Source organism: Scomber japonicus, unplaced genomic scaffold (assembly GCF_027409825.1).
Source record: "Scomber japonicus isolate fScoJap1 unplaced genomic scaffold, fScoJap1.pri scaffold_487, whole genome shotgun sequence".
Taxonomy (NCBI): Eukaryota; Metazoa; Chordata; class Actinopteri; order Scombriformes; family Scombridae; genus Scomber; species Scomber japonicus.
Genome location: NW_026518546.1, coordinates 875 through 17908, shown reverse-complemented (window position 1 = coordinate 17908; position 17034 = coordinate 875). Strand labels below are relative to the sequence as shown.

At 43.1% G+C, this 17034-nt stretch overlaps 2 protein-coding genes across 2 annotated transcripts; both read left to right on the top strand.

The window, feature by feature from the left end:
* Positions 1 to 271: 271 nt before the first annotated feature.
* Positions 272 to 5136, top strand: LOC128354716 (G protein-activated inward rectifier potassium channel 3-like). Its single transcript, XM_053314891.1, has 3 exons — positions 272 to 457; positions 2981 to 4184; positions 4940 to 5136. The coding sequence occupies exons 1-3, from the start codon at positions 272 to 274 to the stop codon at positions 5134 to 5136; spliced, it is 1587 nt and encodes a 528-aa protein (XP_053170866.1).
* Positions 5137 to 9120: 3984 nt separating this feature from the next.
* LOC128354719 (nuclear envelope pore membrane protein POM 121-like) lies at positions 9121 to 16463 on the top strand (the record flags this gene model as incomplete). The annotated part of the gene is made up of 6 exons (XM_053314893.1): positions 9121 to 9725; positions 13098 to 13304; positions 14301 to 14450; positions 15119 to 15199; positions 15735 to 15906; positions 16375 to 16463. Coding segments are annotated over exons 1-6 (1304 nt in total), but the record flags the coding sequence as incomplete, so codon positions are not given.
* Positions 16464 to 17034: the final 571 nt, after the last annotated feature.

Genomic DNA, 17034 nt, shown 5'->3' with positions numbered 1-17034 from the left:
TCCAAGATTGATAGTGAGGATTAGAGATAATCCCTGCATGTGTAATAAACTGCAGCAGCGACTGAGACACTGATCAACCCACTTCAGACTCAACAAGCATCCCATGTTACGCTGATGAGGACGGAGGCATGGATCCATAGAAATGTCCAAGAGGAAGTTGAATTTTCTGGATTTTGTCTGACTTTATTTCTTTGCCCAAACAGAAGTATTCATCTTGAAGAGTAATCCACGACCGAGCCGAGCCGAGCCGAGCATCTTGAGGACGTCGGCGATGATCTCCACTGTGGCGTTCAGCAGAGAGACGATACTAAGCGTTAAGTGCAGCAGGAGTTCGGTGAAGAACGAGCCACGCAGGAACTCAATCCCTCCAACACAAACTCTGACTGCTAAACATCTGCTGGCGTATCTGCCCAGACCTCAACCAGAGTGCATCCGCTACAATCCTTACTCTTACAAGGTATACAGCTTTCTTCTTTATTATATGATGTAATGTGGTTTTAAAGATTGTCAATTGATTCTTGAACATACTGATATTAAGACAGATGTGAGAGCTGTAAATGACCTTTACAGTTGTTTTACTGGACAGAACTTAGAGTCCAGTCGAGGCAGATGGCCGCCCACTCTCAGTCTGGTTCTGAGGTTTTTCAGGCGGGGAGTTCTGGTCCTCTGAAAAGAAGCCAATGCGGAAGTAACTTAGAGCTGCATTCTATCAAAAGGCCACCAGGGGGCGACCGTCTCTATACAAGTCAATGGAGAATTCACCAACTTCTCACTTGATTTCTAACCTCAGTAAACGTTTTCAAAATGTGTTTATGGTCTCAATCACTAGTTTAAAGCCTTCTTCAATGCAGTATGATGTTCATTTGGGACATTTTGGCCTCCCTGATTTTATATGTGACGATAAAGCAGGGTATGCATTAGGGCGTGTCTACGTCCTGATTGACAGGTTGATTGACCAATGTCCTCGAGATCCAGCCCCCGCAACCAATCGCAGCCTCCCCGCTCCGCCCATGGCCCCGCCTCATGCTCATATAAGTAGAATCTGTGTTTTTATTTTTCCCAGAATGCACCTGAAATTTTCAAGATGGCGCTGCCTAGATTAGAAACTATTGGCTTCCGAGCAGCAGTCCACAAACCAATGGGTGACGTCACAGATGTTACATCCATTTCTTATATACAGTCTATGGGTTTCTTCCTGTTAAAAGGGAGTTTTTTCTTGCCACTGTTACCAAGTGCTTGCTCATGAAGAGTACGGTTTAGACCTGCTCTATGTATAAAGAGCCTTGAGATGACTTTATTGTGATTTGGCGCTATACAAATAAAGATTGATTGATTGATTGATTGGTTGTAATTCAGATACATTTGCTGTATTTTCTTGATTTTTTGTGGGAGAAGCAAGAAGCACATACATGAACCTTTCTATTTTAGGTGCTGCATCACTTCACTCAAACCTAAAATGAGGCAAGGAGGTTCTGAGACAGGCAGCAACTCTGAATCACTGATGATTCAACTTGATTTGTTCAATTAATAGTAACTAACTAGTATTTTTTTTAAAGCAAAGCAGTCTAAAAGTCACAAGGAACGACTGTGAGAACCCCCGAAAAAATGTTTTAAAGATTGTTAATTGGTTCTTGAACATACTGATATTGGAAGACAGATGTGAGAGTTGTAAATGACCGTTACAGTTGTTTTAATGGGCAGAACTTAAGAGTCAAATACCCCAACCGGTCGAGGCAGATGGCCGCCCACTCTGAGTCTGGTTCTGAGGGTTCTTCCTGTTAAAAGGGAGTTTTTTCTCTCCACTGTTGCTCATGTGGGAATGTTGGGTCTCTTTAAAGTTAAAACCTGAAGAGTTCGGTTTAGACCTGCTCTATGTGTAAAGAGCCTTGAGATTACTCTGTTGGGATTTGGCGCTATACAAATAAAGATTGATTGATTGATTGAGAAAAATATGTGTTTCTAAATGTATAACAGGTATTTCATAGTAGGAGACTGTAGGAGCACAGGGGTTAGTTTCCTAGTGTTATGTGTGCAGATTAGATTAATTGACTTAATGAAACACTTGTAAAAATGAAAGCACTGTTTATTAGCTACACCTGTGCTTTTCCTACAGTGGCAAGTAAAAATGTCTCCTGTGTAATAGGCCTGTAGTGGACATAGTGAGAATCAAATCTACATTACAAGCTGCTCTGAATTCATATGTTTGGTCTTTTTTTCCCCCATTTTCCCATTTTTCCCCTGTTGTCCTCGAGTCAAGGAAGGAAGGGAGAGAGGAAGGAATGGAGGGAGGAGGGAAGGAAGGAAGGAGAGAGTTAAAGGGAAACTTAAAGTGGTTCAGTGTTTTTGGGGGAAGCAAGAAGCACATACATGAAGCTTTCTAATTTAAGGGGCTACATCACTTCACTCAAACATATAATGTCGTCTTCACACTAGAATCTATCCTAAATAAATCTACCTGCATTGGGAGCTGAAGTGTGCTGACATTTTTCTTGCTTGATTAAAAAAAAATCGCCAAATATATGAAATTAGGCTTCAAAGTTGTGTAAAAATCAACCTCTTTCTCTGCTCCCAAACGCTGAAGCCCCGCCCCCTACCAAGTGTCACCTGTCAATCAAAGTCACCACCTCTACCAGAAACATGGACGCTACGTCTGAGAGCTTTCTGCTGCTAGCTCAGCTGCTAGCTCGTCGGCTAATTCAGCTGCTAGCTCTGCGGCTAACTCGATGGCTAGTACGGCAGCTAACTAGCTAACTGTAGACTGTAGTAGTAGTAGTGTGAGCTGAATGTATTTCTACCTCTACAGCAGCTGGGGCGTGTTTATGCTAATCACTAAATCCTGAACACAGAAATCTTGAAACACAGTTTGTGAAGCCTAGCTCCACAATTCAATCATCACATTTTTGAGGAGGCATTGGACCAGAAATCATCTCATGAATGTTGTCAGATTTGTTCTCATACTGCTTGATGTCCTTTATTTCAGGCTGCAGCTAAATCCACTGTTGCCTCCATGATGACCAACAAAAGAGCGTCTCTCACCCACAACCTGAACTTTACCAACAGCTCATCACTCCCACCATCCCAAGAGGAAGCGTCTCCCTCTCAGACCCAAAGTCCCTGCAGCCAGACCCCTCAGGCTCTGACTTTAGTTAGGCAAGACCCTCCTCACCAGGTCACCATCCAAGCAGCTCCTCTGGAAACAGTCGACGAAGCCCCGAAGCCTCCGCGTTTGCACCGCAGCATAAACCTCAAGCGTTTCAGCTCCAAGTGGCAATCCATTGGCTCCGTCGGCAACAGCATTCCCACGGCAGAGAAACTACGCCTCGCAAAGACTTACAAGAAGCGCTGTAAGCTGCTGGGCGACGAGCACTCATTACACATCACCGCCGGCAACCAGAGGCAGCGTTACGTCACCAAGGATGGCAAGTGTAGGGTAAATCTGGGACCAATTTCAGAGAAGAGTCGCTTCCTCTCCGATATCTTCACCACGCTGGTCGACCTCAAGTTTTGCTGGTTCCTTCTCGTCTTCACCACGTGCTACATTCTAACGTGGGTGGCCTTCGGAGGGATCTACTTCTTAGGTGCTTGGTTGCGTGACGACATCGCCCACGTCCATGACCAACAATGGCAGCCATGCTTTGAAAACGTCGACGGTTTCCTATCGGCCCTGCTGCTGTCTTTAGAGAGTCAGAGGACTATTGGGTACGGCTCCAGGATGGTGACAGCTAACTGCCCCGAAGGCGTCGTCCTCCTGATGATCCAGTCCATCCTCGGCTCCATTATCGACGCTCTGATGGTCGGCTGCATGTTCGTCAAAATCTCCCGTCCACAGCAGAGAGCCCAGACGTTGATCTTCAGCAAGCACTGCGTCATATGCGAGCGTGACGAGAAGCTGTGCATGCTCTTCCGCATCGGAGACCTGAGGGCGAGTCACATGGTCGACGCCAAGATCAGAGCCAAGCTGATCAAGTCCAGGCAGACCAAGGAGGGCGAGTTTATCCCGCTGGAGCAGTCGGAGATCAATCTGGGATACGACACCGGTGGAGACAGGCTCCTTCTGGTGGAACCTCAGACGATTACCCACGTCATCAATGAAAACAGCCCGTTTTGGGAGGTGGGGCCCGAGCGTTTGAAGAGGGAGTCGTTTGAGATCATTGTCATCCTGGAGGGCATCGTGGAAGCATCTGGTGGGTGGTATTTTTAACATTGGTGCTGTCCTCCAACTAAAGGCCATGTCCATAATAACACTGCTTCATTTAAAAGGTTTTCTATCTCTCACTCTGTCGGTATCCTGGTAAAAAGATCAAATGTTTGATCTTCAGGATATGTGCTCATTTAATGTTTCAGTGTCATCAAACTACATAATATAGGTGTTGCCCTTTTGCACATTCTTGTTTATGCACAAACTTTAAAATACTGATTGCATTTGTTAACCAAAGCTAATTGTATTTCCTTGGATGCTACACTGAAACTCTCAAAGTATACAGACAGTGGTACAACAACACTAACAGTAAGAAATGCCAATTAAATTAGGGTAAAGACTTCATTGATTTACTCTTGTACAACTTAAAATATATCTTCCATAAGGAGGTAGTGAGGTTCCTTTTCACCAGCAGTAAACAAACATATCAATTAACAACCATTTCCTCCATTTTAATCCATTACTTGCTTTCCAAACATATCTGGCCAACATTTATGAGCGAGTAATAGAAAGAAAAATGTGTTTTTAAATGTATAACAGGCTTTTAAATCTCTCAAAAAAGATTATGCCTGAATTTGATTTAGCTTCCTCAGTTTCCTAGTGTTGTGTGTGCAGGTTTATTGACTTACTGAGACACTTGTAGAGATAAAATCTACATTACAAGCTGCTCTGAATTTATTAGTTTGGTCTTTTTTCCTCATTAAACTCACTGATTCTCTTTGATCTTCCTCTGTGTTGCAGGAATGACCTGCCAAGCGAGGACGTCTTACATAGAGGACGAGATCCTGTGGGGTCACCGATTTGAGTCGTGCATCTCGTTGGAGAAAGGGGCGTTTCGTGTGGACTACAGTGCATTCGACAAAACCTTCGAAGTCCAAATGTCCCAACTGAGTGGAAAACAGAGAAGCACGGCAACGGAAAAAGAAATTACATGTTAGAAAACAAACACTTCCTGTTTCTGTATATTACTACGATGTATAATGAGTGGCTTAACCCTCCTGTTGTCCTGGAAGGAAGGGAGGGAGGGAGTGAGGGAGGAAGAAGGAAGGAAGGGAGGGAGGGAGGGAGGGAGGGAGGGAGGGAGAAGGAAGGAAGGAAGGGAGGGAGGAAGAGTGAAGGAAGGGAGGGAGGAAGAAGGAAGGAAGGGAGGGAGGAAGGAAGGAAGGAAGGAAGGAGGGAGGGAGGGAAGGAAGGAAGGGTGGAAGGAAGGAAGGGAGGGAGGGAGGGAGGGAGGGAGGAAAGGAGTAAGGACGAAAAGAGGAAGGAATTAAGGAGAGAAGGAAGGAAGGAAAGGAGGAGAGAAGGAAGGGAGGAAAGGAGTAAGGATGAAAAGAGGAAGGAATTAAGGAGAGAAGGAAGGAAGGAAGGAAGGGAGGGAGGGAGGGAGGAAGAGAGAAGGAAGGGAGGAAAGGAGTAAGGACAAAAAGAGGAAGGAATTAAGGAGAGAAGGAAGGAAAGGAGGACGGAATTAAGGAGAGAAGGAAGGAAGGAAGGACGGAGGAAAGAAGGAAGGAAAGTAGGAGGGAGGAAAGAAGGAAGGAGGGAGGGAGGGAGGGAGAAAGGAAAAGGGGAAGGGAGGAAGGAAGGAAAGAAGGACAGAGGAAAGAACGAAGGGAGGGAGGACAGAAGGAAGGAATGAAGGAAGGAAGGGAGGAAGGACAGAGGAAAGAAGGAAGGAAGGTAGGAGGGAGGAAAGAAGGAAGGAAGGAAAGAAGGAACAGACGGGGTCAGTTTGACCCGGGAGGACGACAGGAGGGTTAAAGTGACATACTGTAATAAATATCAGATCATATTTAATGAATATTATATATTAATATAATAATATAAATATATAATAAAAGGGTTTCTGTATGTTTCTGTTATGATACTCTATTCTAATAATACTCTGTTACATGATGAATGGTTTCTGTTATATTTAAATCATCACTACAAATATAAAAATAAACTTTCTCCTTTACCAAACTGTCTGCAGTCATGTCTGAGAAATTCATTTCCTTCCTTCCTTCCTTCCTTCCTCCATTCTTCCTCCCTCCCTCCTTCCTTCCTTCCTTCCTTCCTTCCTTCCTCCCTTCCTCCCTTCCTCTTTCCTCCCTTCCTTCCTTCCTTCCTTCCTTCCTCCCTTCCTTCCTTCCTTCCTTCTTTCCTTCCTTCCTTCCTTCCTTCCTCCTGCCCTCTTTCTCCCTTCCTTTCCTCCTTCCTTCCTCCCTCTTTCCTCCCTTCCTTCCTTCCTTCCTTCCTTCCTTCCTTGCTTCTGTCCTTCATTCCTTCCTTCTGTCTTCCTTCCTTCCTTCCTTCCTTCCTCCTGCACTCTTTCTCCCTTCCTTTCTTCCTTCCATCCATTCTTCCTCCCTCCTTCCTTTCTCCCTCCTTTCCTTCCTTCCTTCCTCCCTTCCTTCCCTAGTTTTAGTTTAGTTTTTAGTCTTAGTTTGAGTGTTTCAGGAAAGCCTTGATGAGTAGAAGCTGTAAATGATGAAATAATGCTGACACTGAGGCTCAATGAGCTGTGTTTGTGTTTATCTCCATACTGGTACTAGCATACTGGTACTAGCCCGTTATCTCAACTGAACAGAAAACAGTAAAAATGAAAAGAAAACTAAACCTAAACCTAAACTGATTTTATCTGCAATTCAGTTTAGTTAGTTCGTTAGCTTTGTTCATTGTAGTTTTTTTATTATTTTTTTATTACTATTATTACTGTCTTTTTTATTTTTTTTAAATTTCAGTTAACTAAATAATTTTTTCACTACTAGTTTTAGTTTTAGTTAACTATAATATAATAACCCTGGTTATTATACATGCAGTAACTCAGAGATTAGGTATTAATATTATATATTCATGCAGTAACTCAGATATAGGGTGTTATTATTATATATTCATGCAGTAATTTAGAGATTAGGTATTATTATTATACTTTCATGCAGTTACTCAGATATAGGGTGTTAATATTATACTTTCATGCAGTAACTCAGATATAGGGTGTTAATATTATACTTTCATGCAGTAACTCAGATATAGGGTGTTAATATTATACTTTCATGCAGTAACTCAGATATAGGGTGTTAATATTATATATTCATGCAGTAACTCAGATATAGGGTGTTATTATTATACTTTCATGCAGTAACTTAGATATAGGGTGTTATTATTATACTTTCATGCAGTAACTCAGATATAGGGTGTTATTATTATATATTCATGCAGTAACTCAGATATAGTGTGTTAATATTATACATTCATGCAGTAACTCAGATATAGGGTGTTATTAATATTATATATTCATGCAGTAACTCAGATATAGGGTGTTATTATTATATATTCATGCAGTAACTCAGATATAGGGTGTTAATATTATACATGCATGCAGTAACTCAGATATAGGGTGTTAATATTATACATTCATGCAGTAACTCAGATATAGAGTGTTAATATTATATATTAATGCAGTAACTCAGATATAGAGTGTTAATATTATATATTAATGCAGTAACTCAGATATAGGGTGTTAATAATATTATATATTCATGCAGTAACTTAGAGATTAGGTATTATTATTATATATTAATGCAGTAACTCAGATATAGGGTGTTAATATTATATATTCATGCATTAAGTCAGATATAGGGTATTATTATTATACATTCATGCAGTAACTCAGATATAGGGTGTTATTATTATATATTCATGCAGTAACTCAGATATAGGGTGTTATTATTATATATTAATGCAGTAACTCAGATATAGGGTGTTAAAATTATACTTTCATGCAGTAACTTAGAGATTAGGTATTAATATTATACTTTCATGCAGTAACTCAGATATAGGGTGTTAATAATATTATATATTCATGCAGTAACTCAGATATAGGGTGTTAATATTATACATGCATGCAGTAACTCAGATATAGTGTGTTAATATTATATATTAATGCAGTAACTCAGATATAGTGTGTTAATATTATACATGCATGCAGTAACTCAGATATAGTGTGTTAATATTATATATTAATGCAGTAACTCAGATATAGTGTGTTAATATTATACATTCATGCAGTAACTCAGATATAGTGTGTTAATATTATACATTCATGCAGTAACTCAGATATAGGGTGTTAATATTATACATTCATGCAGTAACTCAGATATAGTGTGTTAATATTATACATTCATGCAGTAACTCAGATATAGGGTGTTAATATTATATATTTACCCTTTATTGGGCAAATAATTACATTTGGTAACTTCTGTAAATATCCCAAAATATCCTTCCTTCCTTCCTTCCTTCGTTCCTTCCTTCCTTCCTTTCCTTCCTCCCTGCCTTCTTTCTCCCCTTCCTCTTTTCCTTTCTCCCTCCCTCGTTCCTTATTTCCTCCGTCTTTCCTTCCTTTCCTTCCTTCCATCTGTCCTCCCTCCCTCCCTCCTTCTCTCCTCCCTTCCTTCTTTCCTTCCTCCGTCCTTCCTTCCTTTCTTCCTTTCCTTACTTCCATCTGTTCTCCCTCCCTCCCTCCTTCTCTCCTCCCTTCCTTCTTTCCTTCCTCCATCCCCCTTTCTTCTTCATTCCTTCCTTCTTTCTTCCCTTCCTCCCTCCCTCCTTCTCTCTTTCTTTCCTCCCCCCTACCTTCCTTCCTTCTTTCCTCCTTCCTTCCTCCCTCCTTCCTTCCTTCCTTCCATCCTTCCATCCTTCCATCCTTCCTCCCTTCCTTTCAATGAGTGTCCTATAAAGGGTTAATGCAGTAATTTAGAGATTAGGTGTTAATATTACACATCCATGCAGTAACTCAGATATAGGATATTATTATTATACATCCATGCAGTAACTCCTCCAGCCCAGCAGAGGCGCAGCTGCTCCAAACCGCACCTCTCGGCCGCTACAATGCAAAGGCACGAAGAAGAGTGTAAAGCATCAGAAGAGCAGCATGATGGGATATGAGAGTCCTCCGGCGGCGCGTTGCCGCCATGTCACCTAGAGAGAAACATTTAGCGCTTCTTTCTCTCGTGGGCGTCGTGACTCTCGCTCTCTATTACAGCCCCACGTTGCTCTACGCCACTTTTATACTTGTTGCAGCGTGTTGCGTTGTGTGCTACTACAACAGAGGAGAGCCGCTCTCAGCCAGACTAGGCCTCAATCCGCGGGCTCGCCTGAGTGTTCCATCCGCTCTCCGGCGCTGGTTGTGGGACTGGTGGGTGACTGACGTGTCGGTGAGCTCGCGGGGGAGAGCCAAGAGTTCCAGCAGCGGCGGCGGCGGCAGCGGCAGCAACAAAGCCGGGCTCCGGGACTCAGTGCATGGTCACTTCACTCAACAAAGACGTGCGGATAGTGGGATTTACAGGAGGGAAGCTTTGGGTACTGACTCGTTTCTTTTCAGCCCTCGGGATTTCCTCATGGGGAGCTACATCGGGAAAGCTGAGAGCCCCGCTGCCGACTTTGGGAGGCCGAGAGCGGGGAGGAATCCTCGGGAGCAGCTGCGGGAGAAGCTGGCTAGACCCAACCATGCTGTCTACACACCCAACAGGAGGCTCTCATTTGCTGGGTAATAATAAAAAGTTTATAATAAAGTAGAATTATATATATTTTTTTTAGCAATGTAAGGATATGAAATGTGTGGAGAAAGTGATCTTAATTGGCTTGAAATAACCAATTAGTATATGTTTTAATTAGGGTTAAGGGAAAAGTAGGGCTGTCATTTGATGGGTAGCCTAATAAAAGTTTATAATAAAGTAAAATTATAAAAAAAAATTAGCAATGTAAGGATATGAAATGTTGTGTATCTTTATATAGTGGTGGAAGTGACTTTAATTGGCTTAATTGGCTTGAAATAACCAATTAATGTATATTTTAATTACTGTTAAGAGAAGAGGAGACTCTCATTTGCTGGGTAATAATAAAAAGTTTATAATAAAGTAGAATTACAGTATCCTTACAATCAGTAATGTAAGGTTATGAAATGTTGTGTATCTTTATATAGTGGAGAAAGTGATTTTAATTGGCTTAATTGGCTTGAAATAACCAATTAGTGTTAAGGGAACAGGATTTTCTCATTTCCTGGGTAGCCTAATAAAAGTTTATAATAAAATAAAATTAACCTTGTAAAGCTTGAAACCATCAAATAATAGCCAGACAATTTATTGGACCTTTTTTGACAAGTAATTAAAAAATTAACTAATCCTATAATGTCAAAAACCACAGTTTCCACTCACTGTAGCAGCTCTACTAATGTCTATAAATGCGTTTAAATCACCAGTAATACCAGTAAGCTGATGAATATTATATATAATATACATTTCTTCAATATAGTGTTAATCATTTTACTATTAAGGTGAAATATTTGCTTTTCATGTGGTTCCTGTAGCTGGAAAAATACAATAAAATGTCAGCAATTAAATAATATATTATATTAATAATAATAAAAATAAGGATATTTAGTAAAAGTTCAGTTTAAATGACATTAATTAAAAGCCATATTTTGTGAAAGCTTCGATAGTCGTCCCTATAATAATGTCAAAATAATCAATATCGAGGTATTTGGGTTAAAATATCTTGATATATTATTTTATTTAGGTATTTTTTCTAATATAAAAAACTATATTTTGACTTGTAAAGGTTAATTATTGGAGCAGGACTTTAACAAATTATGCTTTTTAGACACCATCTCTTAAAAAAAATAATTATACATTATAGTACTAATAAAAAAATTAAAGACATTCAGTAAAAGTTTAGTTTAAATAACATTAATTAAAAGCCATATTTTAAATATTAATATAAATAAATATAAAATATTCCTTCCTTTCCTTCTGTCCGTCCGTCCTTCCTTCCTTCTTTCCTTTGCTCCCTCCCTTCTTTCGTTCCTTCCTTCTTTTCTTCTTTCCTCCCTTCCTTTCTCCCTTCTTCGTTCCTCCCTCCCTCCCTCCTTCCTTCCTCCCTCCCTCCCTCCTTCCTTTCTTTCCTCCCTCTACATTCCCCCTTCCTTCTTTCCTTTCCTCCCTTCTTTCCTTCCTTCCTCCCTCCTTCTCTCTTTCTTTCCTCCCTCCCTTCCTCCCTCCTTCTTTCTTTCCTCCCCCTACGTCCCTCCCTTCTTACCTTTCCTCCCTTCTTTCCTTTCTTCCTTCTTTTCTTCCTTCCTTCCCTCCTTCCTTCTTTCTCTCTTTCCCTACTTCCTTCCTTCCTTCCTTTCTTCCTCCCTCCCTTCCTCCCTCCTTCTCTTTCTTTCCTCCCCTTCTTTCCTTCCTTCTTTTCTTCCTTCCTTCCTTCCTTCCCTCTTTCCCTCCTTTCTTCCTTCCTCCCTCACATCCTCCCTCCTTCTCTCTTTCTTTCCTCCCCCTACCTTCCTCCCTTCCTTCTTTATATATGATTTTATCTGTATCGCCCAGACTATGTTTTCTAATATAAAGCACTTTATTTTGAAAGGACTTTTACAAATCATGCTTTTAAGCCACCATCTCTTTAAAAAAAAAAAAAAAAAAGTGTTTCCATTGACCTCGGAGGAACTTTCCACTTTCAGCAGATGGATGTGAAAACAGTCGAGTGTGTAGTGTGAAGCTCAAATAAGCAGCTGCAGGAACCAGGAAAGAAATGAAAAGCATTATAAAGCATATTCATCAGCTTACAGGAGATACTGGTTATTTATATTCATTTTTTAAAGCTGCTATAAGTGGAGAGGAAACTTGGCTTTTAGTTGAGCTTAAAGACTCTTATTTTTATTTAACAACTCACGCTATTATTTTGAAATTATTCTCAAGGAAACACAGTTAAAATGGAAGTGTATATTTTTAATCAGCTTGTTAACATGATTTTATAAGATATGTTGATGTACTAGTTATAAGGATGGAAGGGAGGAAGAAGGAAGGAGGGAGGAAGGACAGACTGAAGGAAGGAAGGAAGAAAGAAGGGAAGGAGGGAGGGAGGAAGGCAAGGAAAGGATGGTGGAAGAGAGGAAGAATGGAAGGAAAGTAGGCAGGATGGAAAGAAGGAAGGGAGGAAGAAAGAAGGAAAGGAGGGTGGAAGAAAGGGAGGAAGGATGGAAGGGAGGAAGAAGAAGGAAAAGAGGAAGGAGGGAGGAAACAACAGACTGAAGGAAGGATGGAAGGGGAAAAGGGGCAGGAAGGAAAGGAGGAAGAAAGAAGGAAAGGAGGGTGGAAGAAAGGGAGGAAGGACAGACTGAAGGAAGGATGGAGGAAGAAAGAAGGGAAAGGGGGAGGGAAGGAAAGGATGGTGGAAGGGTGGAAGAAGAAGGAAAAGAGAGAACGAGGGAGGGAGGGAGGGAGGAAAGAGAGAAGGAGGGAGGAAAGAAGGAAAAGAGATAAGGAGGGAGGAAAGAAGGAAAAGAGATGAGGAGGGAGGAAAGAAGGAAAAGAGATGAGGAGGGAGGAAAGAAGGAAAAGAGATAAGGAGGGAGGAAAGAGAGAAGGAGGGAGGAAAGAAGGAAAAGAGGAAGGACAGACAGAAGGATGGAAGGGAGGAAAGAGAGGAAGGAGGGAGGAAAGAAGGAAAAGAGATAAGGAGGGAGGAAAGAAGGAAAAGAGAGAAGGATGGAGGAAAGAAGGAAAAGAGAGAAGGAGGGAGGAAAGAAGGAAAAGATAGAAGGAGGGAGGAAAGAAGGAAAAGAGATAAGGAGGGAGGAAAGAAGGAAAAGAGATAAGGAGGGAGGAAAGAAGGAAAAGAGGAAGGACAGACAGACGGATGGAAGGGAGGAAAGAGAGAAGGAGGGAGGAAGGACAGACAGACGGAAGGAGGGAGGGAGGAAAGGGAGGAAGGAAAGAAAGAGAAGGAGGGAGGAAGGACAGATGGAGGAAAGAAGGACAGAAGGAAGGAACAGTCAAAACAGACGGGGGTCAATTTGACCCGGGAGGCCGACAGGACAGGAAGCTGAATAATATATATTAATATATCTTTCTAACCGTCTCAGAGAGCCGGTGGGAGCAGCGGGCAGGTTCACCATCACTCCTCAGCGTCACTACCCGCTGCAGCAGCCGGGCGTCTCCTCGGTCGGAGTCCTTCCTCCCGTTAAATGGGACGGCTTCCGGAAGAAGAGCATCCTCAGTCCACGCAACTCTCCGGCTGCTCTCAGCCCCGTCACCGTGAAGATCGCCAGGCCCGACCACAACAGCCCCAGGTCTGTAACCCCGCACCGTTACCATGGTTTCAATTCATTCATCTTACTTCCTTTCCTTCCTTTCCTTTCCTTTCCTTTCCTTTCCTTTCCTTTTCCTTCCTTCCGTCCGTCCTTCCTTCTTTTCTTAACCCGCAGCGTTACCATGGTTTCAATTCATTCATCTTACTTCCCTTCCTATCCTTCCCTTCCTTTCCTCCCTTCCTTCCCTTTCCTCCCTCCCTCCCTCCTCCCTTCCTTTCCTTCCTCCCTCCCTCCTTCTTTCCTTTCCTGCCTTCCTTCTTTCCTTCACTCCATTTTCCTTCTTTCCTCCCTTCCTCTTTTCCTTCCTTCTTTCCTCCCTCTCTCCTTCCTTCCTCTTTCTTTCCTCCCCCTACCTTCCTCCCTGCCTTCTTTCCTCTGTCCTTCCTCTCTTCCTCTTTTCCTTTCTCCCTCCCTCCCTCCTTCCTTCTTTCCTCCCTCCCTTCCTCCTTTCCTTCCTTCCTTCCTCCCTCCCTCCTTCTCTCTTTCTTTAATCCCCTCCTTCTGTCCTCTGTCCTTCTTTCCTTCCCTCCCTCCTTCTCTCTTTCTTTCCTCCCTCCCTCCTTCCTTCCTCCCTTCCTCTTTTCCCTCCCTCCCTCCCTCCCTCCTTCCTTCTTTACTCCCTCCTTCCTTCTACCTTCCTTCCTCCCTTCTACCTTCCCTCCTTCCTTCCTTCCTTCCTCCCTTCCTCCCTTGACTCGAGGACAACAGCAGGGTTAAGGTGTGATCATGGTTTGGGTTAAAATCATCACTGGAGACAAGTTTTCAAATTCCTTAAAGATATGCAACCTTTGCTGTCATGGCAACAGTGAACACCACGATTAATTGATATGAGCAAGATTAAGTTGATTAGAGTTTCTAAATGTCGGTTTCCATTATTTTTTGATTAATTGCCCAGCTCCAGAGTGAAGTTTAATTTGTTGTTTTTTGAATGTGAAACTTGACCCGAGATGTATATTTCATTTTTGTCATATTTAGTTGGGACCATCCGAGTTGCGCTGGCGTCCCCAAACCCCCCGCTGACCCTTGCTCCAGAGAAAGTGTCCTTAAGGTGCTGAAGGAAAGCCGCAAGAGAGACGTGGAGGACGACGACAGAAACTTAACGACTGAACAGAAAAGCAAAAGAAGGTATGAAGGGCAATCTTTAAATAATGAATATTATAGTTGTATGTATGTATGTTGGATGGTGGTGGAAGGAAGGGAGGAAAGGGTGGTGGAAGGAAGGGAGGAAAGGATGGTGGAAGGAAGGGAGGGAAGGAAAGAAGGGAGGAAGAAAAGGAAGGACACATGTAAATGTGAATAAATCAATGAGGGAGGAAAGAAGAACAGAAGAAAGGAAGGGAGGAAGAATGAAGGAGAGGAGGGAGGACAGAAGAAAGGAGGGAGGGAGGAAAGAAGGATGGATGGAAGGAAAGAGAGAAGGAGGGAGGGAGGGAGGAAAGAAGGACATAAGGGAGGGAGGAAAGAAAGAAGGACATAAGGGAGGAAGGAAGGAAGGAATGAAGGAAGGAAGGAATGAATGAGGGAGGGAGGGAGGGAAGGAAGGATGGGGGAGGAAAGAAAGAAGGACATGAGGGAGGGAAGGAAGGAATGAGGGAGGGAGGGAGGAAAGAAAGAAGGACATAAGGGAGGAAGGATGGAAGGAGGGAGGGAGGGAAAGAAGTAAATCTTTGTATTAGATATGTTCGTATCCTTGCTGTTTAACATTAATCGAGTAATTCCACCTTAAAAAAGAGATGAATGACCAATCAGGTTTTTTTAACGTGTTTTTTTTTAACATGTTTTATTTCCTGTAGGCGTAACGACAGCGGAGGAAGTTCTCACTCTGCTTTCGAGCCTCTTCTGCCCAACGGCACTCCGTCACAGCTGGTTCCCAAGTGAGTTTCATTAACTGTTCCTTCTTTCCTTCTCTTTCTTTCCTCCTTTCCTTCCTTCTTTCCTCCCTCTCTTTCTCTTTTTCCTTCTCCCCCTCCTTCCTCCCTCCTTTCCTTCTTCCCTTCCTTCCTTCTATCCTCCCTCCATCCTTCTTTCTTTCCTTCCCTCCTTCCTTCCTCCCTCCCTTCCTCTCTTTTTCCTCCCTTCCTTCCTTCTGTCCTTCCTTCCTCCCTCCCTCCCTCCTTTCCTTCCTTCTTCCTTATTCCCTTCCTCCTCTTTCTTTCCTCCCCCTTCCTTCCTCCGTTTCCTTCTTCCCTTCCTTCCTTCCTCCCTCTCCCTTCCTCCTCTCTTTCTTTCCTTCCCCTTCCTCCCTCCCTTCCTTCCTCCCTCCCTTCCTTCTTCCCTCCTTCCTTCCTTGACTTGAGGACAACGGGAGACTTTTTAAAAGTCTCTCTTATATTTTACTGACTGTGTGTTTGATGCTTTAAAGTCCGACCAGATGAAGTAAAGTGTTGTTTTCTTCCCTTCTTCTTCTAGGCCAGGAACCCTGAAACGAGGGATGACGTCCGTGACGGAGGAGTCGATCATGAAGCGGTCTCGTACTTCCTCCATCAGTTCTGGAAGTGGAGTTCACGCTCCGAGAGGAACTCCAGGCAGCCGGAGGAATCCCATCAACAGCTCGTACAGCTCCACCGTCGGCCTCAGCCAGGTAACACTGCTCTTTCCTTCCTTCCTTCCTTCCTTCCTTTCTTCCTTCCTTCCTTCTGTCCTTCACTCAATCCATCCTTCCTTCTGTCCATCTTTCCTTCCTTTCGCCCTCCCTTCCTTCTTTCCTTCACTCCATCTTCTTCTTTCTGTCCTTTCTTCCTGTCCCCTTTTCCTTCTTTCCTTTCTTTCTTCCCTTTCTTTCTTCTTTCCCTCATTCCTTCCTTCTTTCCTTCCCTCCATCTTCACGTCCTTCTGTCTTTCCTTCCTGTCCTCCTTCCTTCCTTCCCTCCACTTTTCCTTCTATTGTTCCTTATTTCCTTGCTTCCTTCACTCCATCTTTCCTTCCTTCCTTCCTCACCTGTCTCCTTCCTCTCCTTCCTTCCTTCCATCTTTTTAATGGTCCAGCCCTTGAATGAAGACGAGTTTCTCTTCTCATCTCTTTGATCTGCATGTTTTTTTCCATCCACAGTGGAAGAAACGGTCGGCGCCCAGCTCTCCTCTGTCGAGCCCGGTATCGTCTCGCTCTCAGACACCAGAAGGAGTCGCTAAAAGACCCAGGTACGTCTCTGCTGCCTCCTCACATTTAACATTCCTCCCAAACTCTCTCCAGATAGAGGAGACAAACTGATTTTGAACTTACCTTCATTTTACCTGATTAGCTACAGTCCATTGTGTGTTTTGGGCTCAGAAGGAAGGAAGGAAGGAAGGAAGGAGGGAGGGAGGGAGGGAGGGAGAGAAGGAGGGAGGGAGGGAGGAAAGAAGGACAGAAGAAAGGAAGGAAAGAAGGACGTAAGGAGGGGAAGGAAGGAGGGAAGGAAAGAAGGACATAAGGAGGGAAAGGAAGGAGGGAGGGAGGGAGGAAGGACAGAAGAAAGGAAGGAAGGGAGGTAGGAGAGAAGGAAGGAGGGAAGGAAAGAGAGAAGGAGGGAGGGAGGGAGAAAGGAAGGAAGGGAGGAAGAATGAATGAAGGAAGGGAGGTAGGAGGGAAGGAAAGAAGGAAGGAAGGGAGGGAGAGAGGGAGGGAGGAAAGAAAAAAATCTCTCCAGAAAGATGAGACTGAACTGCCTGTAGAAGCATTTCCTTCATTTTTCCTGCTCAGCGACAGTCATTGTGTGTTTTTGGGTTCTGA

Excerpts from the sequence above, each read along its gene's own strand:
- LOC128354716 (XM_053314891.1), top strand. The coding sequence starts at position 272 with ATGATCTCCACTGTGGCGTTCAGCAGAGAGACGATACTAAGCGTTAAG. Across the intron at positions 458-2,980 it reads ACAATCCTTACTCTTACAAG|GCTGCAGCTAAATCCACTGT; the intron begins GTATACAGCTTT and ends CCTTTATTTCAG. Across the intron at positions 4,185-4,939 it reads GGGCATCGTGGAAGCATCTG|GAATGACCTGCCAAGCGAGG; the intron begins GTGGGTGGTATT and ends TCTGTGTTGCAG.